This window comes from Peromyscus leucopus, chromosome 16_21 (assembly GCF_004664715.2).
Source record: "Peromyscus leucopus breed LL Stock chromosome 16_21, UCI_PerLeu_2.1, whole genome shotgun sequence".
Lineage (NCBI taxonomy): Eukaryota > Metazoa > Chordata > Mammalia > Rodentia > Cricetidae > Peromyscus > Peromyscus leucopus.
In genome coordinates this window covers 20,184,394-20,210,833 of record NC_051084.1, presented here as the reverse complement: position 1 = coordinate 20,210,833, position 26,440 = coordinate 20,184,394, and the positions used below count along the sequence as shown (strand labels likewise).

The 26,440-nt window shown below is 46.7% G+C and overlaps 1 protein-coding gene across 3 annotated transcripts in view; it reads right to left on the bottom strand.

Moving 5' to 3' along the window:
* Cabin1 (calcineurin binding protein 1) overlaps nt 1-19,986 on the bottom strand; it is a 126,825-nt gene extending 106,839 nt beyond the window's left edge. For 2 of the 3 annotated variants that reach the window (XM_028874232.2, XM_028874234.2), the window contains exons 1-10: nt 19,668-19,986; nt 11,629-11,703; nt 10,896-10,988; nt 10,375-10,488; nt 9,008-9,142; nt 6,356-6,536; nt 5,118-5,247; nt 3,622-3,771; nt 1,803-2,089; nt 771-939 (exon numbers count right to left, since the gene is read on the bottom strand). In XM_028874232.2, the coding sequence (XP_028730065.1) occupies nt 771-939; nt 1,803-2,089; nt 3,622-3,771; nt 5,118-5,247; nt 6,356-6,536; nt 9,008-9,142; nt 10,375-10,488; nt 10,896-10,988; nt 11,629-11,631 (1,262 nt within the window). In that variant the 5' untranslated portion in view covers nt 11,632-11,703; nt 19,668-19,986. Of the gene's footprint in view, nt 1-770; nt 940-1,802; nt 2,090-3,621; nt 3,772-5,117; nt 5,248-6,355; nt 6,537-9,007; nt 9,143-10,374; nt 10,489-10,895; nt 10,989-11,628; nt 11,704-12,726; nt 13,000-19,667 lie in introns of all 3 variants that reach the window. The other variant, XM_037199671.1, reaches the window with a different exon arrangement.
* Between the last annotated feature and the right edge of the window lie 6,454 nt (nt 19,987-26,440).

The window sequence follows — 26,440 nt, the reverse complement described above, 5'->3', positions numbered from 1 at the left end:
TCTAGATCTCTTGATGGTGCACTGATCAAACCCTACTCAGGTAACTGTGAAGGGAGAAAAGGCATAAACTCACAAAGAGCGGAAATGAGAGAGGAAGTCCTGGCAGACCAAAAATATGCCACCCAGATGTTATACAGAAAGATATGATGGACCAGAGCAAATTACACTCTACGCAGAGTGGAGGAACAGGGTACCAAGAAGCCCGGCCACTGGAACGACAATCCTAGAAAGGCTCTGGATAGAGAGCCTGGGGCTTATGAAGAACAGACAAGACCAGAGCAGGAGGACCAGGAAGGACTTAGTCAGCAGGAGAGGCCCAGGCCCCTCCTGTTTCTCAGAGTCAGCACCTTCTCCCCTAGGATTCTTTGAGGGTTATGAAGAATCAATAAAGGAACCAGATCTTCCTTCCTCTTCTCAGAATGCAATGGAATCATGGAAAACAAGGTCAGGCAGGCACACCCCCACTGAAAGACAGGTGGCTTCCTTCCATGGGGTTTCCATAAGCATGTGCAGCAACCCTGAAGCACCCCAAGAAAAAGTGGGTGCCCCCACCCCCTGAGCCACTCATCTTGTGATAATTCAGGAAGTACCTAGTCCCCAACCAACCACAGCTCCTGTATTCAGGAGAGACGAGAAAAACCCAAGAAGCCAACTAGTGAAATCAACACTCCGTAGTCGGTACCCAAAGGGAGGGGTAATAATGGGCTGAAATGCTGCTGAGACGGAAGGACAGCAGTCTGCAGCTTCCTTCAGAAACAAGAGTGCAGTACCTGGACGGCAGGAACTTCACCAGAAGGCCCTGGAAATCCACTTTCTCCTCCTTTTTGCACTTGGTGTTTCGGACACGGGCGGACCTCCGCTTGGCTGTCTCCCCACTTTCCTCTACGGTCTTCTTACGCTTCACCCCTTTCTTAGATTTATCTGCCCCGGAAACATCACCTTCACAGAGAGGGAAAATTAGGACATGACACAATGGCAGCAGGGAAAAGGGCGACACACACACACACCCACTGCTTACACGTCTGCCAGCACTGAGTTCTTCTCTAACCGCCGTCAACTCTTTCTTTCTGACAGCAGAGACTCCTGAGGCCCTGAACCCTCATATCCTCCGTGAGCTGCGGAGACCCCCAAGCCAGGGCTCAGAACTCTCTCACCTTCAGTACTAACCAACTGCAAGAGCCTCTGGGGCCTGAGTCGATGTGCCTGGGATGGGCAGATCCAGTGGCACTGACCTTAGCCAAGACCCACAAATCCCAATGACAGGACTAGAGCAAGAGAACCAGGAAGTATGGAGAGAAGAGAGGAAAAGGAAACAACCATGCCCAAAGTCATTCAGAAACTTCTCTAAATGCCAGACGGTCTTCTGTACAGTGGCAGAAGCATGGGAGCTTTCGGTAAAAACTTTTGACAAGTTCAGTGGTAATAAAAATGTACTATCATCCATGGTAACGACTTTAATGTTTTCTAAGGTCAATCTAGCAGGAAAGCAGGACCAGCAGCAAGGACATGCCAAGTCACATCACGAGGGGGAAGAGGAACTTTAATGCCAAGACTTAGCAGCTGGGAAAGTAATCTGCCAAGGAGCTGCATCCAGAACCCCATCCCCTGAGTGTCAATGCTTCTGTACTAGCCCTGGGGCCAGGCTGATCAGTTTTCTACAAGGCTGGAGCTCTCATTTTCACTCAGGCCGCAAGGACCAGCATGATGCCTTTCCCTGGAGATGCCAAAGTCCCCTGCTCTTGTTCCTGCTGGGCTCAACTTACATAGGCTCTCCAGAATGTGACTTCACAAGGTCTACTCACCCATGGGAGCACTTGTGTCCAGCAGGCCAGGGCTGTGCAATGGGAAGCTGGCTGTCGTCACAGAGGTATAGGACAGTACAGGCTCAGCCACAGCAACAGTTGGGTTGGTGCTAACAGGACTTGGCTGGACCACACTGACAGGTGTGACCTCTATAGAGGGTGCTAGTAGCTGGCTGGGATCCTGGTAGTCAGATAGGTCAATCCTCTTGCCAAGGCTGGGCCTTGGGGGTTCACAAGTGGTGAGGTGATTATACATAGCCAGCAAGCTCTCTCCAAGGCACTTCCACCTGCAAAGAAAGGGCCACCATACCTGGTTAGCACTTGTCACAGAGGCCAACTTGACTGTATAGATTCAGAAGAACTGTTCCCAGAAACTGTGACCTCAACAGAACAGGGAGAAGGCAGTAAGCATTTTGTCACCATCATAACCAACAAAATGTTGACTCCAACATGTGCTACAGTGGAGAAGCCCAAGCCAGAGCAGGTGCAGTGACAGACATTTCCTGTTCCTCACTGTTAGAACTCTGCCCTCACTCCAGCTGCATGACCGTACATGCTCAGTTCAGGAGTTAAGCAAAGGGTCTTGCGTCTTACATCATCAGTGTGCGATGGTGACCACATGCTTGTGGTGTGGTCACGCAATCAGCGCACGCATGGTGTAGCTCCCTAGGCCTGCCTGGACACAGACACCACCCTCTCTCTGTGTTCTGTTCTCTCTGTCCCCCATCTCTCTCTCTCTCCCTCCCTCTGCTCTCTGCACGTGCTCCTTCCCCAGGCCTGGTTCTCACACACCCCTCTTCCTCCTAATAAAGCTCTGATACTGGGTTTTGTCGTGACCTTTCTGCACAGTAACCAGCACCGCTTATCATTCTTACATTCACCCCAGCAGAGACCCCTAGAGTTCTATTCCACTACATCATCCCCTACCAAAGAGGGATGCTGTTGCCAGTTTTTAAGGAATAGCACATAATATCCCCAAGGTCACCTAACTACCAGCACCAGGACTGCCATGAAGGGGCACAGGAGAAAGGCTCTACACCACAGTGGCAATGACTGAGTAAGGTCACTGAGGGGCAAGGGGTTAGAATTATACCCGATGCCAGGACATGCTAAATTTAAAGACTCAAGATTTAATGGCAGAATTTGTGTGTGCATATTTATGTTTGCGACAGTCTTACTATGTAGCCCCAGCTGGCCTCAAACTCACCCTGCAGTGCAATCTGGTCTGGAAATCAGAGGCTCACCTGCTTCAGCCTCCTGAGTTTTGGGATTTCAGGCATGAGCTTGTCCATAATACCAGAATTTTTAAAGCAAAAATTAAATGCCAAAGCTTACTACAGTGCTAAACTACCCCAACTCCAGTGGGCCACCACTATCAGGTCTGCCTTCCAGGAAGGAGAGGGTCTCTTACACATTCCAGGGCTCACAAAGGCTATGCTGATGCCCATCTTACACATCTTACATCTCATCTGGCCCTGCTATGAACACACAACAGCCAGGGAAGTCCATACTTGTGACAAACTCCAGGGTGCCAGGTTCTCTCCTGGTTGATGGCTGCCAAGTGTTAGTGTTCTTTCCCCTTCTCAGTAGAGAAGACTGAGAAGGACAGGAATATTCCTAGTGGCTGGGGCAAGCAGCTTACACTGGGCATGCTCAAGAGAGCTAACCTGTTTTTTAGTAGCCTGCAAGTAGGTACATGCCTCCAGCTCTCTAGCCACTGTGCACCAGCCTTACCCCTGCCTCCAGCCCCGGATCTGGTCTGGGGTTTCTCCCTTCCTACCAGCCAACCCAATATTCCTAGAGAAACTGGATGACCTACGTGAGGAAAGGAATGGGCTGCACTAGTTTCAGGTCCGGTTCCTTCTCCCGCACGATCAGAGCTTGCCTCTTCTTCCGCAGCCCCAGAGCCTCGTCTATAATGGCCTGTGTCTCCACTGCACTCACTGACACATCGTGAATTGACATGTCACTAAAAGTGTAGAAAACAGGAGGAAATTACAGTGTTAAACTAGAGTCAGTGCTAAAATTTTACAGACAGGGATACATTTAAGTTAATACCCTTTCATCAATAATTGATTTTTCCTGAATACAAATTACAGTGTGACTCTGACCTCAAACGGGTAGTGATCAGCATTCGAATACCCACATACGCTGGAAATCACAAAAGCCATTTGTTCCCTCCACAATTCACAACAGGGCAAAGAGTTTTGTATGTATTAATAGTATCATCTTTCTGTCTGAAAAGCCACAGGAAAGGAAAGCCTCAACTATCTGTTTCCAACAATGTCATTAGACAAATTTTTGTTCACCAAAATCAATGGTGTCTCCAAAATACAGAAAGATCTCGGGTGACTACTCACAGCCTGAGATGACACAAATACCTGCCCTCCCAGTGTGTCCAGACTGTCCTGGTGCCTCCAGGAGGACTACTCCACACAGCCACCCGAGAGACTTAACCTCCCCAGACACATTACTTAGTTCACTCCAGACACTCACAGTCACACGGGGCCAGGCAGGAATGTGCCAGGCACTGAGGCGGCTCTAACAGAGAAATCAGAGAGGGAAAAGCAGGAGGTAAATGCTGTGTATATCGCTCTGTATAAATAAAACGCTGATTGGCCAGTAGCCAGGCAGAAGTATAAGCAGGACAAGCAGAGAAGAGAATTCTGGGAAGTGGAAGGCTGAGACAGAGAGACGCTGCCAGCTGCCATGATGAGAAGATGTTAAGATACCGGTAAGCCACGAGCAACGTGGCAACTTATAGATTAACAGAAATGGATTAATTTAAGATATAAGAACAATTAGCAAGAAGCCTGCCCCAGCCATACAGTTTGTAAGCAATGTAAGTCTCTGTGTGTTTATTTGGCTGGGTCTGAGCAGCTGTGGGACTGGTGGGTGAGAGAGATTTGTCCTGACCGTAGACCAGGCAGGACTGGAGAAAACTCCAGCTACAGGTAAAGAGAGAGAAGGAAGAGCCTGAGCTGCAGAGGGCCTCTGGGTAATATAGGTAGGGATGAGCTTTGCTCTGGAGGCATGGCAGAGGTGGGACAAGATCGGGGCGTGTTTGGGATACTGAATTTGGGCAGCACTGGTGACAAATCTTGGCAGGGGTGTAACCCTGAGTTCAATCCCTATTCCCTAACCTTACCAAACAACACACAAACAGGCCAAAGGAAGCCAGTTGATGAGGTCAGCACAGGTGATGAAGCCCTGGCGTCCAGAGACTCCAATTACACACAGATCAGGACAGAGATGGGGACAAAGGATGCTCCTGATGCTTACCAGCCACACATGGTGACATGATGCAGGCCTTACCATTTGAGGAACATTCGGAGCGAGTCCTTCCGGAGACAAGGCTGCTCTTCAAAGATCTTCTCCTTGAGAACCAGACCTTTGCTGTATCGGCAGTCTTTCTCCAGTGCTTTGCAGATGAAGTACAGACATGCTAGCAGGAGAGAAACAGTTTAGGAGCGACGAGTGCTTTCAGAACTCTAGCCTTCCAGTCAGTACCAGGAGAATGCCCCACTCTGGAATCAAAGACTGCACCACAACAATGGTGAGGCAGCATCTTAACCAACTCCGTTACTAACGACTGCTGAGACTAATATCCAGAATACACCAGAACACACACCTGCAGGTGAGGAGGACAGCCAGTGCCAGAAGCAAACAGATTTTATGACTGTCCTGCACGGCCTTGACCCATGAGTCCATATTTAACAACTGTGGCAATTAAAAAAAAAAAGAATCTAAGGAGTTCACAGTGATAAGCTGTGGGCTAACAACCTTCAAAATAGCTGGGCATCTCAGCTATGAGAGTGGCACTGCCACCCAGTGGCCTACAGGACAAGAGCATCAAACCAAAGACAATTATTCCTGAACCTAAAGACTTCATGAAATCTGCCTTACTAAGTTCTAGGTTTATCTGGAACTTTTCACTCCTTCTTTTCTGTTTCTCACTCTGGGGATAGACAAGGGGATGTTTATAATACAAATGTCCCACCATTATATTTTGGAGCACATCAACTATCTGGCTAGGCCCAGGGGTAGAGAAGAATCTTGCTTCAGGATGAATTATACCTCTAGTATCACATACACATGAAGTGGGCTCCCCTTCCCTCTTGTTTTTTTCAACCCCACCCCATCAATTAAAGATACAAGAGGTGGCAAACCCAGAAGCCAAGACCAGGCACCAATCTGCTGGCACCCTGATCTTAGACTTCCTAGCCTCCAAAGCTATGAGAAATAAATGTCTGACAGTAAGCCACTTGATGTGGCAAGCATTTTGAGTTCAAGACTAGCCTAGGTGACATAGGAGACCTTTCTCAAAGAACCAAAAGAACAACCACCCAAAAGACAGGACAATGTACAAAGGAAAGGGGGGATCATTTAGAATACAGTACTATTATCTTCCTGCAATACTTACAAGTATCTGATTAACCCAGAAAGGAAAACAGAATAGAGCCGATATGTAAAAACATCTCCATTCTTCCTCTAACCAGATCAAGGTTGCTACCAGCTTACCCAACTGACCTCGCTCCTCTGTCCCGACTCACTTGTGTAATCACTGAGGGTGTACAAAACAGTGATGAGATTGTCCAAGCAGGGCCAGTGGTCAGGGTTACACCGAAGCCCTTCCTCAAAAGCATGGCGAGCCAGGGGGAGCCGGATGAGTCTCAGGGCCACGTGTCCAATTTTATACCAAAGGTTGACATCGGTGGAATCCAGCATCACTGCCTAGAAGCAGCATAAGCAGAGGGTACATGAATGCTCTTGATCAGATTTCTCAGTGAGCAGGCAAGGCGGGGATAGACGGGACAAGGCACTGCCCCAGCCCTTCAATTACCCAGGGCAATGGCAAGGGAGTGTGCCTGACCACTTATAACTAATAGAGTGGGCTCACTTTCGGGAGCCACATGTTTCCAAGACAAGTCACATGGAACAGGGCATGTGACTCACACCTGTAATCCCAACACTCTGGAGGCTGAGGCAGGAGGACAGCAAGGTCAAGACCAACTTGGGCTACAAAGTGAGTTTCTGGACAGCATAGGCCACATAATGAAATCTTCCTCAAGAAATACAAGTTATATAATAAGCCCATGTCTACAATCCCAGCACTTGGGAAGAGGAGAGTTAAGAGTTCAAGGTTATCCTCCCTTCATAGCCCTGAAATACATGAGAACTGTCACACAACACTTATTTTTTTAAATGTTACCTGAGCTAATTTATTTAACTTAGAACATCGTCTCCACATACTGCGCTAATGGAAACGTGTGTGCTTCGCACATTTAATAGGGTAAGAAGAGAAAGAGGACTCTGGGGGAAAGCTGTGTGGGTGGAGCGCTTGCCTAACAAACAGGAGGACCCAAGTCTGACCCTCAGAACCCATTCACAATGCTGCGCATGCTCGTTCTGGGGCCAGCAGAAAAGGGTGGGTCCCTGAGATTCACTGGACAACTAGACTACTTCTAACTGGTTGAGCTCAAGGCCTATAAGAGACCCTGTACTAAAAAAGCTGGACATGTTCCTGAGGAGGGCATGTGCACACGTGCATACTTGGGAGGGGGAAAGGAGCTGCTGAAAAGATGGCTCAGAGTTTAGAGCACTCGCTGCTCCTGCAGAGGATGCGAGTTTGGTTCCTAGCATCTGCATCAGCCAGCTCACACTTGTAACTCCAGCTCCAGGGGGACCTGAAGCCAAAGGCACTGACAAGCACCTGCAGTCACACACACATATTCACACAAACACATAATTAAAAAATATAACAAATCGGGCTGGAGAGATGGCTCAGGGGTTAAGAGCACTGACTGCTCTTCCAGAGGTCCTGAGTTCAATTCCCAGCAACCACATGGTGGCTCACAACCATCTGTAACAAGATCTGATGCCCTCTTCTGGCCTGCAGTCATACATGCTGTATGCATAATAAATAAATAAATCTTTAAAAAAATATATAACAAATCTTTAAAATAAATCAAAAGAAGAGGAAATGGATACAAAGAAAATATGGGAGTCTTATATGATTCTAGAAAAATTATAGGCTTTGAGAAGACCTTAGTTCACACCACAGTTCCAACATTAATTAGGTGAATGACCTAAGCCTGTGTCCTCATCACTGAAATAAGGATAAATTCACCCTCCTTGCAAAATGGCCTAAAATTGCATGGTGAGCACTTGGCACACTATCGGGTGTGGTGATATATTGTGTACCCTAATAAAATTTACCTGAAGATCAGAGGACAGAACAAGCCACTAGATTAAACACTGAGGCCAGGCAGTGGTGGCACACACCTTTAATCCTAGCACTTGGAGGCAGAGTCTGTCTGCATATCTGTGAGTTCAAAGCTACCCTGGACTACATGTGATTGACTCAGTCTAGGAGAGAAAACAGAGCCAGGCAGTGGTGGCACACACCTTTAATCCCAGTACTTGGGAGTCACACGCCTTTAATCCCAGGAAGTGATGGCTGGGCAGAGAAAGGTATATAAGGTATGAGGAGACAGGAACTAAAGGCATTTCAGCTAGGGGCTTTTTCAGCTGGAGCCTTTCAGGTGAGGACTTAGAAGACTTCAGTCAGAGGATTCGTGGAGTTAGTGAGGTGAGATGTGGCTGTGGCTTGTTCCTTTGTCTCTCTGATCTTTCAGCATTTACCCATATCTGGCTCTGGATATCTTATTAACACCATTTAGGAATTCATATTACAATCTGGTACACTAGAGATACCCAGAGAGAGAGCAACAGAAATAATGCCAATGTTATTAAGACTAGAGTACACTGAATACAGGTGTCAGGCTCTGGTCTTCGTACTTAAAATTCACCAACTTGTTTACTTTGCTCCAAACTTGCAATGTGGTCCTCCAACCTCAGCCCTTCCACCGTTTGGTTTATTGATATGTGCCACTATGCCCAGCTTTACTCTTTTTTTTTTTCTCCCACTACATTGGTATAGACCTGGAGGTTCAAATGGATTAAATAAGTCACCTACAGTCACATGTGTACTGATGGTAGAAAATTTCACATATAATCCTCTGCACTAGTCCATCCTAGTCCCTAAGCCTGGCTTTCCAGGCCTTTCTGCATTCAATAATGCCTTGGGAACAAGAGCCTGGTGGGACACCCCTACAAACTCTTCTTTTCGGTCAACAAGACCACATCATACCCCTTCTTCCTTGGTTTTCTAAACGGCTATCTGAGCACTATCAACTCTATACCTCCAAATAGAATTCCATGGCTGTCTCTAGATCTTCGCGTTGGGCTGCCAGCTGGGCCAGGTTCTTATATGTGGAATATTTCAGTATCAGTCCAGGGTGTTTCAGCCCTTCTTTCTCATCTCCGGATGAAACTGCCTGAGAGAAAACAGAGGCAGAAATGACACCACAGGCCTGCAGCTCCAGCAAGCAATCCACAGGAGCCAGGCCAGACACTGCTTCAGACAGCCTGGTCCACCTCACCTGGGAAATGCAGGTGCTGCACATAGTCTCCGCAGACCCAACAGCTCCAATCATATAAGAAAGGCCAAACTACCATGAAGCACTCCGCAGAGATTGGGGAATCAAGGACAAGGGAGCCCCTCTCCACCCTGCTGCTGCATCAGGGTGAGTGCTCAATGTAGCTGGTAACATCCATCAGTTCTGAAAAACCAGCCCAGCCAGTCCCCCTATTCAGGGACAAGTGTGAAGAGGTTTCCTGGGGTGAGCAGGCAGAACCTAAAGCTTTGCCCCAGAAATCTCTGGGTTAGAAGTCAGGAGGCCAAGCTCCTGGCTCTGAATCATCACACAGCTACCCACAAGCTATTCCAACTAAAGAGCTGGTGTCAGTGAACTCTAGAATAAAAGGACACTAATTCCTAGCCTGGATATCATATGTGAACATGAGATCAAAGAGCATAAGGATTGTAAACATCTTTAACTTAAAAAGTTATTTCACCACTGTTTTCATAGCAATGCCTTAAAAACATTAAGTCTTCCAAGAAATCACTGCATAAAAACTATTGCCAGAGCCAGGTGTGGTGGCCCAGGCAGCCTTTAGTCTCGGCACTCAGGAGGCAGAGGCTGGTGGATCTCTGTGAGTCCGAGGCCAGCCTGGTCTACAGAGTAAGTTCCAGGACAGTCAGGGCTACACAGTGAAACCCTGTCTTGAACCCCACCCCCTAAAAAGAGAAGTATCTGGGCGTAGTGATATTTACTTTTAATCACAGCATTCACGAGGTAGAGGCAGGCAGAACTCTGTTAGTTAAAGGTCAACCTGTCTGGATAGAGAATTCCAAGCCAGCCAGCATAGCACTCAGGAGGTGGGGGTAGGACAATCAGTTCAAGGCTAGCCTTGGCTACACAAGTTCAAGACTAGCCTGGACTACATGACATTCTGTCTCAAAAAGAAAAAACTAAAACCAAACACATGCACACACATGTACACATGTGCAAAACAAGAGACAGATAGACAGACACTGAGAAGCACTAGGTAGGGTGTTCCCTGCCTGCAATCCCAGCATCTAGGAGAACCCTGAGATTCACACTAGCCTGGACTTCAAAGTGAGACTCTGTCTCAAAGCCCACAGACCAGCCTACCAGGGCCTCACCTCCCGCAACAGTCGCGCCTCCAGGAGCTCATGGTAGGCCTTGGCAGACTCCTCAAACCTGTCATGTTTCTGTAGATCCAGGGCCTTGTGGTATAGGGCAAAAGCCTCTGCTTCCTGTAAACCAAGATAGGAAATGTTTTACACCACACAAAAGTTGATCCTTTTAAACCAAAAATGTGTGTAAAGGGAAGGCTATGAGTTGTTGCCCAGGTAACTGTCAGCCACACCTCTACAGCAAAAGAAATTCTACTACTCAGTGTCCAGACCTCATTAATGGGAAAGAGAGTCCCCTTTGGGCACACAGAGAGAGAGAGAGATGTAGGCACCACTGAGTACAGGCAAGAGGCAAGAAGATAGAGCTCTTCAGCAGGACTATCTCCTGAGTGAAACAAGTTCAACCTGAGGTGGAGCCAGCCATCAGCACAATGCAAGTTCCCCTGAGAACGCCATTGAGGAGATGCCTGAATTCACTGAAAATGAGCAGCAAGGTCTCCCTCAGAGGAAGATCTTAGAGTACATACCTGAGCCTCCTTTGTCTGGATTTTGTGGCTTTTAAAGCTTCCTTCATGGTCATCTTCAATTGTAGAGCTGGCATTTAAGGCTGCAATTCGAATCTAGAAATGAGTTCAGAGGAAGAGCAGCACAGTGCTCAGATGAGTACAACCCTGCTTCAGAACATATTCTAGGCTACTATGAAAAGCTATGGAGGAATGAACCACCAACAATCACCTCGAGGAGAAAACCAGAATAAGAATTTATCTGTGGGACGCTGCCAATCAGGGTGGAGGGTAAACCCTGGATACTGTCCACCACGAAAGGAACAGAGGCTGGGAGCACCCAGCTTGTACTTAACACAGTATAAGACCTGTGTGCTAGAGTAACAATCCCAGCTGGAGCATGGTGGCACAGGCCTTTAATCCCAGCACTCGGGAGGCAGAGGCAGGCGGATCTCTGAGTTCAAGGCCAGTCTAGTCTACAAGATGAGTTCCAGGACAGCCAGGGCTGTTAGACAGAAAAACCCTGTTTTGAAAAGCAAAACAAACAACAGAATATCAATCCCAATGAAACATGTCATGCTAGTGTCTTTCCTACAAATGTGATTGAAGCCCTACAAGCCAACAGCCAGTCAGTATCCTCCCCCCAGGTGTACCAAAAGCCTTCCGTTCAGGAAGGCTGCACAAGGAAAATTCCCCTTACCCCAGGAGCCCAGTGACAACACTGTCACCAACAACTCAGGCCGGCATCAGTTCTTACCATGTTCAGAGGTTCAGCACCACCATGGAGGGTCACTTCCCATCACTGGTAGAGGATGTGCCAGTCCACAGTCCCCTACAAAGGAAACAGGACCAGGGGGTTCAGGAAGAGCCAACAGCAGTACTATGCTGGGGCCCAGCTATGTCTTAGAAATATGGGGAAAAAACAGAATTAAAGGGAGGTAAACCAGTTTGAAGGCTGTAAAATATGATGGGGTGGCAAGAGAGTGAGATGTTAGAACTTCCCATGTTGTTCCTGGGAATATAAAACGGACCCTATGGAAAATACATTGGCAGTTCCTCAAAATGCCAAACAGAATTAGCATATGATCTGGAAGTTCATATCTTCAGATCTCAGAAGAAAACACAGACACACCAAAACATGCTCATGAATGAACATAGCAGCATTATTCCTAAGAGCTAAAAGGTGGAGCAACCACAATATCCATAAACTGATGAACAAATAAAATAGGGAAAGTCCATGAAACACCATTGTCCATTCATAAAATAATATTCTGGTACATGCTACAACATGAAGGAACCTGTAAAAACTAAGCTAAATAAAAGATGCCATACACAAAAGAGTCAACACTGTCTGGTTCCAGTTATGCGATGTATATCCGGAATAGAGAGGATGGACCAGCAGGCAGGGAGAATGTTGAGATCAGGCTGTGGCCTGCTTGCTCTAAGTCTATATTGTATAAAATTCTGGTTCTTCAGGCTGTGCCTTGCCCCCGGGGACTCCATTTTGAGAATGAAGGATGACTACGTACATGGTGAACCTGTGACCGTTCATCCACTCAGCATCACCCACACAGCACAAACTGATAACTGACTTGTTCCTGGGAGTAGAAAGGTTACCATACCGTCAACGTATCAAGTGAACTGGGACTGTAGGAGCACATGGGTATACTAAAAATTTATCAGGAATACTAGGCCCAACAACTTCCTGGACACATACCCAGCACTGCACTGGCCACAGTCCCCAGCAACCATCACCTGACTGTCTGGGGTGGGCATCAAGGGCTGACAGGCAGGCAACTCCCAACTTTCCCAGGAGCTCCCGCTCAGCCCAGTCCCAGCTGTTGACAGAACCTACCCAAGTGCTGCTGCCTGTGCTAGCTGCTCTCCTGTTTGTCCGTCCGTCCGTCTGCCCATGTGATCATCTGGACCAACACTGTCCTTTCCCCTCTGCAAATGGACTCAGTCTGCAGTCTTGCTCTCAAAGCCACGACCAGCAGCAATCTGACTAACAACAGCAACAGCTTCCCCAGAGGTGGACACCATTTGCATTTCCATCAGCTTTCCTACATCTCAGGACTTCTGAACCCTCTTGAACTCTGCTGTGGCCTCTTGCCCCCTGACAGCAATTCTGGGGAGAGAGTGAAGGCGGGCGGGGGGTGGGGGTGGGGGAGGGGAGACAGACAAACAGACAGACAGGGACAGAGAGAAAGCGAGTGAGCGAGCTTCCTCCTGAAGGAGCATTCTCCTGTAAGCCTTGCTTGCTTTCTGTCTGTAGGCTGAGAGAGGGCAGTGAGGCAGCCACCACACAAGACAACTGTTTGTGCATGGCTAAACCACAGTGATTTCCTGACCACCTGGACATTTCACATGCATCAAGTAGGAACTGGGCTGCTGTACCCAGTGTTTGCTTCCTTTTCTCTTCTGAAGAGGGGTGGAGGGGATCCTTTACCAGAAGCATGCTCTTGTATGGAGATAGTCACCATCGCAAAAAGGTTACTGTGTAATCTGCAATGTGTAACCTAAAGTCAATATTAGTAACTAATACTAGGATAAAGAATCTGTGTTTACCTCAGTCAGCTTTATCAAGGAAAGTGGGAGTAACTGGCAAACCGGTGCAGCTGAAACTGCCATACCTTGTGAATTTATTATTATTCTGTTATTACTTATCATTACTTTATTATTGCTGTTGTTCTGGTGCTGTGAAAAGACTAAACATTTGCATCTATGTTTCTGACATAGTGTGCTCAAGACATAGGAGGGTACTGGAGAGTTCTGTGGTTTGAGTAGTATTTGTCCGCTCCAACACTCACCCTGAAATCTGGTTCCCAATATGACAGTGTTAAGAGGTGACAGGGCAGGACTGCAGAGATGGTTCAGCACTGCAGAGAACACAGCTCAGTTCCCAGCACCCATGTCAGGGAACTCACAACCACCTGTAAGGCCAACTCCAGACAGTGCACCACCCTCTACTGGCCTCCAGGGTCACCTGCACCCATGTGCACATACACACACACACACACACACACACACACACACAAAACTACAGATAAGAAATCTTGGGGCTGGAGAGATGGCTCAGAGGTTAAGAGCACCGACTGCACTTCCAGAGGTCCTGAGTTCAATTCCCAGCAACCACATGGTGGCTCACAACCATCTGTAATGAGATCTGGCGCCCTCTTCTGTATACATAATAAATAAATAAATCTTTGAAAAAAAAAAATCTTATGTCTGTGATCCCAGTGCTCCTATAGCAAGATGAGAGGTGGAGAAGGAGATGCTCTGGAAGCTCACAGACCAGGAAGGCTGGTGTGCACAGCAGTTGATTTCAAAACAAAGTGGAAGGGCCAATGAGATGATTCAGCATGGAAACAACCCGAGTTCAATCCCCAGAACCCACATAAACACGGAAGAGAAAAAACCTCCACAGACCTGTCCTCTAACCTCTGCATGTGTGCTGTGTCATGTGTACATCCACCCCGACAGACAGACAGACAGACACACACACACACACACACAATTAAAGTTTAGAAAAATCAAATCAAGTAAACGGAGATGGAGAGATGGCTCAGCAGGTAAACGTGTTTGCCATGTAAGCCTGAGAACCCAAGTTCAATCCCTGGAGCCCACAGAGGTGGAAGGAGAGAACCAACTCCCCAAAAGTATACTCTAACCTCCACACACAAACATCATACACACACAGTAATATTTTAAATTCGTGTTTATTTTAGGTGTATAGATGTTTTGCCTGTATGTATGTCTGTGTGCCACATGTGTGCCTGGTGCCTGCAGAGGCCAGAAAAGGACATCAGATGCCCCAAGACTAGAGTTAAAGACAGTTGTTTGCTGCTATGTGTGTGCTGGGAATCTAATCTGGGTCTTTTGGAAGACAGCCAATGCTCTTAACCATTGAAGCATCTCTCTAACCCCAATAATGGTCTTAATTTGAAAAAATCAGGGCGGGGCAGGGGGCAAGGACTAACACCCAAGTTGTCCTTACCCTCCACATCTTTACTATGGCAAGTACAAACACACATACACCTTTCCACAAACATGAAAACCAAGACAGATCTGATCAAAGCCTGTAACTAAGGAGAGATGACTCTGCCGATAAAATGGTTGCTGTGCAAACACCAGAACCTGAGCTCGGAGCCCCAGTGTGCATCAGCGAGCCTGGAACGAGCGAGGGGACAGAGACAGGAAGACCTCCAGAGTTCCCTCATCACTAAACTACTGACGAGAATGAGGGGACGGAGACAGGAAGACCTCCGGAGGTCCCTCATCACTAAACTACTGACAAGTTCCAGGTTCAGTGAGAAAAGTAACGAAAAACTTCTGGGTAAGCTTTGTTGACACCCATGGGAGGCCTGCCCCTCCTGAACAGAAACAGAGGAGGAGTGGATTGGTGTGGGGGGGGGGAGGAGGGGAGGTGCAGAGGGAACCGGAGGAGAGGAGGAAGGGGAAACTATGGTCGGGATGTAGAATAAAAGAAAAACATTCAATAAAAAAAAAGCAAATTAAACTAAAATAAATGTAACAAAATATAAAAATGAAAACAATTAAACCATGTCATAAAATTATTTCCATAAGCAGACAGCTTAGCACTTAAAAGTCCTGGCTGCCTTTGCTGAGAACCCAGATTCAGTTCACATATCAGGCGTCTCACAACCACCTGTAAGCCAGTTCAGGGGATCCAGTGCCCTCTTCTAGCCTATGCAGGTACTGTGTGATCAGGATGATATACAGACAGGCAACTACACATAGACGTTCTAAAATACATTAACTTTTTTCAGATTAAAAACATCTGACAAAATGCAGTACCTATGAACAAGAAAACACTTGAAGAAAAGAAAAGAAAAGGAAAGGAAAGAGGGAGGGAGGGAGGGAGGGAGGGAGGGAGGAAGGGAGGGAGGAAGGAAGAAAGGAAGGAAGAAAAGTGAATAAAAAGTAAAAGTGTTACTAACTGCTGTGCTGATAATACAATAGACTACCTTAAGAAAAAAACTCTTCAAACCCACAGTCAATGGCAAACTTATACAATAATACAAGGACTCAGTGAAGTAGCAAGGATACCATTAGCATGAAGCCCATTGGTACAGAGCTGCTGGCTCAGCAGAAAAGGGCACCCACTGCTCTTGCCCAGGACACAAGTCTGGATCCCAGCACCAACATCAAGTAACTCCAGCTCAGGGAATCTGATGCCCCCTTCTGGCCTCCCTGGACAACTGCATTCATGGACACATACCCACACACAAACATATATACATACCTAATTAAAATCTTCACTGGGCAGTGGTGACCCATGCCTTTAATCCTAACACTCAGGAGGCAGAGGCAGGTGGATCTCTGCATTCAAGGCTAGCCTGGTCGATAGTGAGTTCTAGGACACCCAGGGCTACACAGAGAAAACTTGTCTTGAAAAAACCAAAAAAATCATCATCATCATCATCTAAAGATTAATATAAAATTGATGCATACAAACCATAAACAGAAACTATGATAACACAAAAAAATTCCATCTATAGTAGCAACAAGATTAAGTCCTTATCTGCAATTTATGTGAGGGAAATTTGAAAACACGAAAGAATAAATGCATCTCTTCTCCTTGGGTGGATTCAACTACATAAAATGTCAGTTCTCCCAAGTTTACCACACACTCTCTGTGGCCCCAGGAAAAACACCAAGAAGACAACAGACAGGACGACACGAAAGGTGCTTCGGGAAAATAAACCACAAGACTATCGAGAACTAAGTGACAAAACAGAACAAAACAACCAAGCCGTGCGGTGGTGGCACACATCGTTAATCCCAGCACTCAGGAGGCAGAGACAGGCAGATCTCTGTGAGTTCGAGGCCAACCTGGTCTACAGAACAAGTTCCAGGGCAGCCAGCACTACACCGAGAAATCTTGTCTTGAAAAACCAAAACAAAACAAAACAAAAAATCTTCTAAGGGGATCGGCTTTATCCAATACTAACACATACAACATAAAGCCTTAATTGTTGAAACAAGAGGTACCAGTGCATGTAGCAGAAAGAGGTCAGGCCCAGAATGACACTCAAGTGTGTATGTTCTATGGTTTGATTCAATTTCAGCGTGTTGCCCAAAAGGTTCACGAGCTTCAGTCAGGCTATGCTGGCAGACAGTATGACCTTTAGGAGGCAGTGACTACAGTACCTGGTCATCAGGCTTGGCAGCAAGTGCCTTTACCAACAAGATGGCTCAGATGATGAAGAAACCTGAGTTCAAGCCCCTGAACCCCCATAAAGGTGGAAAGAAACAACCAACTCCACAAAGTTGCCCTCTTTAAACTCCACACTGGTGCTGCGGCAAGCACATGCCCCCCCCCATAATCTGTCAATTAGTTAAATAATTTTTTGTTGTTGTTTTTTAAGCTGGGCATGGTGGCCCGTTATCCCAACACTCAGGAAAAAGAGGCACCTGGAGGACTGTTGCAAGTTCAACACCATCCTAGTCTATTTTAAATAGCAAATTCCAGGTCAGTCAGGACTATACAATGAACTCCTGTCTCAAGGCAAGGGGGGTAAGCAAAATGTTGACTGAAATTGTGGAAAAACAGTACTATTCTCACATAAATGAAAAGTGATACAATCCTCCTGGAAAGCAATTTGACAAAACCTCAGAAAATTACAGTTGCAATTACATTTCAATCAGAATTGTACTTTTAGACCTCTACCCTGAAGACACATCTCCAACAGTACAAAAACACATGTACTTAGGATTATTTGTTGTGCAGCAGTTGGTAATTGCAAGATAATGGAAACAACCTAAATGGCTATAAAGAGAATGGATAAATTAACTATGGAACATCCACACAAGTAATACGCCAAAGCAAAGATTAATAAAAAATTATTCATAATATGCAAAAGGCAGAAACAATTCAAAAGTCCATCATTTTATGAATGGATACACAAAGCATGGTACATTCACAAAAAACCGTGGGGAGCAGAGGAAGGCCTGAGTAAATATGTAAGGAGCACATGAAGTCCTGAGTACATGTGTACTGTTGACATGGGCATGGCTGCCAAGGACCCCAATGCCTTGGACCCACCAAGTCTTCGCCCAGTCCATGTGCCATTGCTGACTGTGTGCAGAAAATGTCCCTGCAGCTTCCTCCTCCCGGATGTTCAGAGCTGAGACTGCTACCCTACCAGGGCCCCCTGCCCAGACTAGCTACACCTGCCTCCTTCTTCAGCTGTATTCAATAATATCTACCGCTTGGATCCAAAAGTACAAAACACATTCAGATGTATAAAATAAACGTACTGAGTGTCTGAGTTGCTGCTGGTGGTGCATCTCCATAAAGAGTGCATGACCCACCTGACCCCAGCTTTTCAGTTATGCACCTGAGATTATCATGTATCGTTGTGTGTGTAAGCAATTCAAGAATGTTGGGTCACATATTTATTGTTTACCATGAACCCAGAAGCAGCTTTAAAACAGTGAAGAGTGCTGGACAGATGGCTGAGCACTTAATGGCACTTGCTGCTCTTGCAGAGGACCTGGGTTCACCTCTCAGCACCCATACAGCGGCTGAGTCTAACGTCCGTTCTAGGAAACACAACACCCCGGTTTCCTTGGTACCAGACATGCACATGACGAACATAACATGCATGCAGCAAGCACTCATACATATAAAGTAAAAATGAATCAACCTTCAAAAAAAAAGAACAGTTACAAAATAAAGAGGAGAAACAAGTCCCAAAAATGTTTTGGAATTCAGATTTCCTTTGGATTCTGCAATTTTTGCATGTATATAATAAGATATCTTCCTGATGAGACTCGTCAAAACACAAAATTTACTTGTTTCATATAGCCTTATACAGATGGCCTGAAGATTAATTTTTACATGGAACGAAGTTTCATAGTGCAACATTTCCACTTGTGCAGTCATTTCTGCACTCAAGAGTTCTGGATTTGGGGGGAATTTCAATTTATTTATAATCATTTATCAAATTCCCAGACTAGCAGTTCCATTATTCTAAGAATAGCACATTAATCGCTTTAGATTCTCAAATTTCCAAACCACACCCCACCTTTTTTTTTTTGGGGGGGGGGACAAGAAATCACTATATAGCCCCAGCAAAATGGGCCTGGACTTGCTATGTAGACCAAGCTTCGAGATAACAAGTATGCACTGTCATAGCAAGTCTGTTCCCAAACTTTAAAAGTATAGTTTCCACGGCCCAATGTCACATGATAAAGAAAAGTACTTTAAACCCCTCAGCACTGTAATCCAGTGATAGATAAGCAATGGTGGCGCCTAATCTTTTGCCCGGGGGCTCATCAAAGAGTCTCACTATGCAACTCTGACTGTCCTGGAACGCACTATGTAGACCAGGTTGAACTCACAGAGACCCAGAGTATAGCCACCCCAAATCTAAAACATCATTAAAAGTATTGTTGTTCTTGTTACATTTACAACACATTATAAAGTTATCGACAAGAGTTTGCCAGCCCCTGAAGGAGACCATTCTAAATTCTATTTCTAAACAAAGTAATGAATCACAGAGAAGGAATTTTCGCCCCATAGAGTTCACCTGGCCACACTCCTGACCTAGGAGAAGTCAAGTCTTGAAGCGTTAAGCAGCGTCCAAATCCACAGGTGCAGAAACCGGGGGTGCCGGGTGAAGTCGATCTCCTTGCCTCCTCCAGGGAGGCTGTTCAGAGGAATGGTTTGCAGCCGGTGTAAGCCGCGCCGGGAACTTTGCAATCATTTAAAACCTCCCCTCGGCCTCCGTTTCCACCCCCTGTAAATGGCACTAGTACCACACTCACCTCGCTGGGCTGCGGTGAAGGTGAGTGAAAGGACGCACAGAAAGGGATGGCTTCGCGCTGCAGTCTCAGTGACCCACCCAGGACACCTCGGGGCGGCGGCGGGAGTCGCCGGCATGGGCAGAAGGCCTGGTCCGGTGCCGGCGGGTCTCCGGCCTGGCTTCGGCCCCGCGGCCGTGAGGATGCCGAGAGCCGCGGCCTTCCCGCGTGGTTCCACCTCCTCCGGCTCACCACAGCCGCGCGAACACCCCGGGGCCACCCGCAAACCCGACTCCCCGGAACTCGCCCGGCGTCTCCACGGCAACGGCCGGAGCACCCAGACTCCTGCGCGCCGCACGCTCAACAAGGAACGCTCTCATTGGCTGGAGTGCCGGCTTTTGTCAGCCAATCGGCGTGGGCGCTCGCGCCACTTGCTGTCTGAGCGGACGCGCAGGCGCCTTGTAGGCTGTGTCTTTGTGATTCCCGCCGGTGTTTGCGCTGGCCCGCTGCTGATCGGGTTCGAGAGCCCTGAGTTCCTGCAGGACTTTTTTTGTTTGTTTTTTTTTTGCTTTTGGAGACAGGGTTTCTCTGCGTAGCTTTGCGCCTTTCCTGGAGCTCACTTGGTAGCCCAGGCTGGCCTCGAACTCACAGAGATCCGCCTGGCTCTGCCTCCCGAGTGCTGGGATTAAAGGCGTGCGCCACCTGGCTAGTTTTGTTCTTTTTTAAGACAGTGTCTCACACCTCAGTCCTAGCTATCCTCGAACCTGTGGCAACCCTCCTGCTTCGGTCTCCAGGCTACTGAGGTGACTGTCCGACGCCACCACTTGCAGCGTTTATGAAGTGCAAGTTTGTAGACTCGGGCCCCGCAGTCACTAAAAGAAGGGCATTCCTGCCAAAGACCCGGGGCAGGTATCCTGAAGGTAATGGGAACCTGAGCAAGACGCAGGCAGGACTAGATAGAGAGCTGGAACGTTCTGCGTCGTTATATCGCCTTGGCTTCACCTCTTTCTGAAGGAAATTGTTGGATGTTTCATTGTTTCATGGTTGGGTGGTTTTTTGGGTTTTGTTCTGGTGTGTGTGTGTGTGTGTGTGTTCTTGTTCGAGACAAGGTCTCACTAAGTACCCCTGCCTGGTCTCAGAACTTGATACTTATACCAGGCTAACTTCAAACTCAAAGAGATCCTCCTGCCTCTGTCTCCCAAGGCAGAAGACTTAGAAACCCAATGGTTTAATGCAGAAGGGCGGGGAGCCGACCCAGTTAAACGGTATAGAGAAGTATTTCAGATTTTGAGTTGAAAAAGCTCGAATCCAAAAGCTCCTGATAAGAGCCCACTATAGGAGAGGTTAGTCTCTTGAGAGTTAATAAAACACTTTAGGGCACACACACCTTTAATCCCAGCACTGGGGAGGCAGAGGCAGGCGGATCTCAGTGAGTTCGAGGCCAGCCTGGTCTACAGAACAAGATTCAATACAGCTAGGGCTGTTACACAGAGAAACCTTGTCTTGAAAAACAAAACAAACAAACAATAAACCCTAATGGCAGTGAGAATCATGCTGAATAATTCAACCAGTCCAATACAAAGGAAAGAAAGCTTTATTAATATGACGGGAAGTTAAAAATATATTATCAGGGCTGGAGAGATGGCTCAGAGGTTAAGAGCACTGGCTGTTCTTCTAGAGGTCCTGAGTTCAATTCCCAGCAACCACATGGTGGCTCACAACCATCTGTAATGAGATCTGGTGCCCTCTTCTGGCCTGAAGGGACACATGCAAGCAGAACACTGAATACATAATAAATAAATAAATCTTTAAAAATAATTAAAAAAAAAATTATCAGCTTTTACTTCAGAAGAATATGGACTGCAAGAGGGGAAGGAGGAATGGACAGAAGAAAAATATTAAAATTATAGTATTAAAATTGTGTAAATAGTGGGTCATGGTGGTGCAGACCTCAGCCTGTGCACTCTAGGGAGGCTAGGGCAGGAGGATCACTGCAAGTTCCTGACCAGCCTGGTTTACATAGCAAATTCTGGCCAGTCAGAGCCACATAGAAAGACCCCTTTTCAAAACTATAAATACATAGAGCATGAATTAAATGCTTATTGGATCCAATTCCATCACTCGGTTCTTGAAAACTAGATTTGAGTGAAAACTTGGATGCAGGGATCTTCAGGGCAAGGGTTCAGAGGTGGAACACAGTACTGATCATGCCAGAGCCTCAAACAGAACAAAATTAGCAGAGAGCAAAGCTCGGAGCCACCTCCGGGGTGGGGAGAATACTGGAGAAGTAGTGAGGGCCAGTCCACACAAGCCAACATATAATGTCAGTCAGTATGGTCGAGTTGATAGATTTAATATGGTAAGACCGTTGCCTTTGGGTTTGGCTGAGAGTTCGATGTCAGTGCCATCCTCGAGTGTTGTCTATTTTCAGAATTGAAACATCCCCTCCTAGGGGGAAGGGGTTGGCTCACAAGTCTCAGAAACTCCATGATGCTGGGCCAGCTTCTGAAACTTAGAAGACTCACAGCCCTCCTTCTGTCCTGGTTAGCTGCATATTGTTTTATTAGCTTGGCCTGCATATTGTTTTGCTTGTTAGCTTGACACAGCCAGAGTTTATCTGGGAAGAGGAACCTCAATTGAGACGATGCCTCCATCCGATTGGCATATAGGCAAGTCTGTAGGTTATTTTCTTGGTTAATGATTGGCGTGGGAGAGCGCAGCCCACTGTGGGCAGTGCCACAACTAGGCAGATGGTCCTGGGTTGTATAAGAAAGCAGGCTGAGGAAGCCATGAGGAGCAAGCCGGTAAGCATCATTCATCCATGCTTCAGTTCTTGCCTCCAGGTTTCTGCCATCAGTTTCTGCCCCGACTTTATTTCATGATGGACTACAACTGTAAGGTATAAGGTGAAATAAACCCTTTCCTCTCCACATTACTTTCTGTCATGATTTTTTATCACCGCAATAGAAAAGCAAACACAGACACCCTCTCAAAGTTATATGAGGAGTAACAATGGCTAGGAAGAGGAGACTTTCATGTCAGCCAAGCTGCCTGAACGTTGTTCAGGGAGCTCTGGGTATGCAGCTTTTTGAGTGGTCACCCCCACTGGATAGGCTTTTCAGTGATGCACCTGCATTTGAGTTGCTCATGCTCTGTAAGTAAACTGCCACCCACACTCAGGTAAGTAACATCCTTTGCGCTGTCATTAGTGCAGGGTGAAGAGACATCTGTTAATGTCTTCCCAGGAAAAGTCATGTGCCATCAGGTCTGTAAATCCGAACATTCAACCTGCAAACATCTCTTGAACTACTTCAGCAATCAGGATAGTTTAGCAGAAGGACTGAGTGCAGGAACAACTGGACAGTAGGACAGGAGGAATACCGAGTCTATACTTTGTGAAACGCTTCGGTGGTGTTCAGATAAAAACGCAGCAGAATCTCTGTGAGTTCCAGGCCAGCCTGGGCTACCAAGTGAGTTCCAGGAGAGGCGCAAAGCTACACAGAGAAACCCTGTCTCGAAAAACAAAACAAACAAACAAATAAAAACCGTAGCAGAAACTGGAAGATGCTACTAGTAACTGACTTTAGCAACTATGTATATATACTCCATGGAACAAGAGTCAATTTGATGTTTCATTGGCATACATTAATAATACAGCTCATTAAATGTCTGTTCAGGAAAACAGTACTGAGCAGAGTCCAAAGGTCATGGCTTACAACTGCCATGCAACATCTGGGAAAGCAACCGAGAGGGAGACGTCCCTACAAGTCCTTCCCCCTGGACCTCTAAACACTGAAATACAAAGGCAAGACAGGGCCGGTAAATGGGTCAAGAATGGCATTTCTACAGAGACTGAACTGACAATCAGGGAGCCTACATGCATGTTAGGCCCTCTGCATATATGTTATGGTTGTGTACTTTGGTCTTCTTGTGGGAGTGGGGGGCTGTCTGACTTTTGCCTGCTTTGGAGACCCTTTTCCTCCTACTGGGTTGCCTCATCCAAGCCTTAATATGGGGGGGGGGGCACCTAATCTTATTGCAACTTGATATGCCATGTTTGGTTGATATCCCTGGGAGGCCTGCCCATTTCTGAAGGGAAATGGATCAGAGGAGAGGGGAGCTGGGGGGAGAGGCAGGAGGGGAAACTGGTCTGGGTGTAATATATGAGAGAAGAATAAATAAATACATTTTTAAAATGGCATTCCTTTCCAGTAGCAGGCACTACAATACTATGACAGACATGCTGGGATGTGATTTTGCAAGGCACATGGCTGAGAATTCTCAGCAGAAGTAAAAGAAGTTAAGTTCTTAGGGGGATCTCAGGAGGTCTGGAAAGCCCAGCCAGCCCTATTCCCTGCCCGTCTCAGCACTCAATGAAGACTGACTGCCCCAGGTCATCCAGACCAGAGTACAGGAGCCAGAGTATTCAAAAAGTTCTAAGCAAGACTAACTGCATTAGCCTAGATGTGGCTATAGAGAGCATGACTCTCCAGGCTGTCTTTCATCTCCAAGTTCAGTCAAAGCCATGAAAAGAGATTACATATCACTTCTATTATCAAATAAGTCCAATTTTCATAAGCCAGATTCACTGCCCATGATGGTTTAATATGCCAAGGAAGGAGGTGACGAGGTAAAGAACCCATGTTTAAATGAGTTCTCTTTGTTTGACATAGGAATGGGGAAGAACTGTGAGGTCACCAGCATTTCTGCATGGAGAGGTACCTGAAACTAACATCTACCCGCCTATAACTCTCCTAGGAAGTGTACTGGGAGGAGCATCCAGCTCATAGATGCTCTTAACCCTTTGTTCCAGTTATAATAAAGTTAACGGAGAGGTGGCTCCGTGTAGACGAATTTCTAAATGGTCTTATTAAATAAAAAACATGGAGCCAAATATAGAGGTGAAAGCCTTAGGGATCAGGGCAATAGTGAGAGCCACCAACCTTACCTCTCCAGCTCTGTAGCTACTAAAAGTGAGGTACTTCCTGTCTACCCATGCCTTTATTGCCTTGCTGTTCTGCCCTCTCATTGGCTCTTAGCCCAGCTACCTCACTTCCTTGTCACTGCCTGTCTGTACAGACCTCCTGGTCTCTATGGTCGGTACTGGGATTAAAGGCGTGTGTCACCATGCTTGGCTGTTCCCTAGTGTGTCCTTGAACACACAGAGACCCTGCCTGCCAAGTGATTGGATTAAGGATGTGTACTACCACTGCCTGACTTGTATTAATGGCTATTTCCTTTGATATCCAGGCAAACTTTATTAACATATAAATAATCACCACATTTCAGCACAAAGTATCACCACAGCTCAGCGATTCTTCCAGAAGCCTGGGGTCCAATTCCCAGCACTCAAACAGCAGATCAGAGCCTTCTTTCTGTAAGTCCGTCCCAGGGAGTCCAATATGGGGTCCTGCCCCACCGGGAACTTAGGTCCCCTGAGAAGGGAGACCTGGAACTGAGGAAAGGTAAGTGCACTGCTTGCCAGTTCTCCAGCCTCCCTTTTTCACCCCCGGGAGACAATCAGATGCAGCAGGGAGCCAAGTCAGGCAAGGACTCTTTTATTTAAAAACCACAAGCTCCTTTTAAAGCATAAAAAAAAAAAAAAAGACTGGGGGGCGGGGCACAAATGCCCCATTGGGCTGATCGATCAGCTTAAAGGTTACCCAACCACACACCTAGTCTATGGTATTTACAGTGTTGTCTATGAGGGAATCATGTACTGACATCATCTTTCTTGACCTGAAGCTCCAATCATATTTTTTTGTAAACAACTTGGGTCCCACCCTCTACACTTTCCCTTGGGGCCAGCTTTACTAGCACCTGGCTCCATAGGCCCTTCCCCCACAATCCTACACCTTCTGACCTCTGAGGGTACCAGGCAAGCAAATGGTACGCAGACATACGTGGAGTAAAACACCCATACACAAAAGAAGGGAAAGAAGAAAGTTAACCATCTCATTCTCAGAGTCACACACTCTCTGTGCCTGGCTTAGCTGCCAACATGCTGAAGCTCGGTCTCCACCTGAGCAGACAGACACCCACCCACAGGTGCGCTGGCTGGCTTCAGGAAGACCTGCTATCTATGATGCTAAAACACGTTGGCGATGTCAAGAAGTCTTCCACCTGCTGCATCTGGGGCTGGCTCTCCTCCATCTTTCATGTGCCTCTGAGAACAGGTCAGAGTTCCTAAGTCCTGATTAGATAAAGGTTCATATCACATACCCCTTAAGGGGCATGACCCCGATTCTACCATATTAGCCATGCCACAGGGTTTTGAATAAGTTACCTCCATCTCAAATTCAGACAACTTTACACTCAGGAAAGTGAGTACCAATCCCTGAAGTGGTACAGACAAAGCTCACCCTGCCAGCTTTCACAGCCAGCTGTTTGCCAAGGAACGGGTGGAAGTAGGTTCTCTGGGCCATTTTACCTAGAGTCTTAAGCCATTTCTCTGAAGACTGGCCAATGAGGAGCTAGAGCAGCCTAACAAGGGAACAATACTCTGACAAGACACAACTAAAGCACTCTGCATTGGCAGTCTGTTCCCTGTAAATTCTTCCACTTCCATACATTATTGAAATGTCTCTTTGCTTATTCCTAATGTGAAATTTTTTTCACCTAATACCTGTTTGAGGAATAATGTCTATAGCCAAATGTGATTTCTATTTTTTTTCACTCCCTCAAAAGTATTTCCAGGAAGCCTGGAGTATGTTAAAATAACAACAACAACAACAAGGGACAGGAATAATTCCTGGGAGCTCAGGGGTCCAGGCACATTGGGAGTCTCTGCTAAGGCT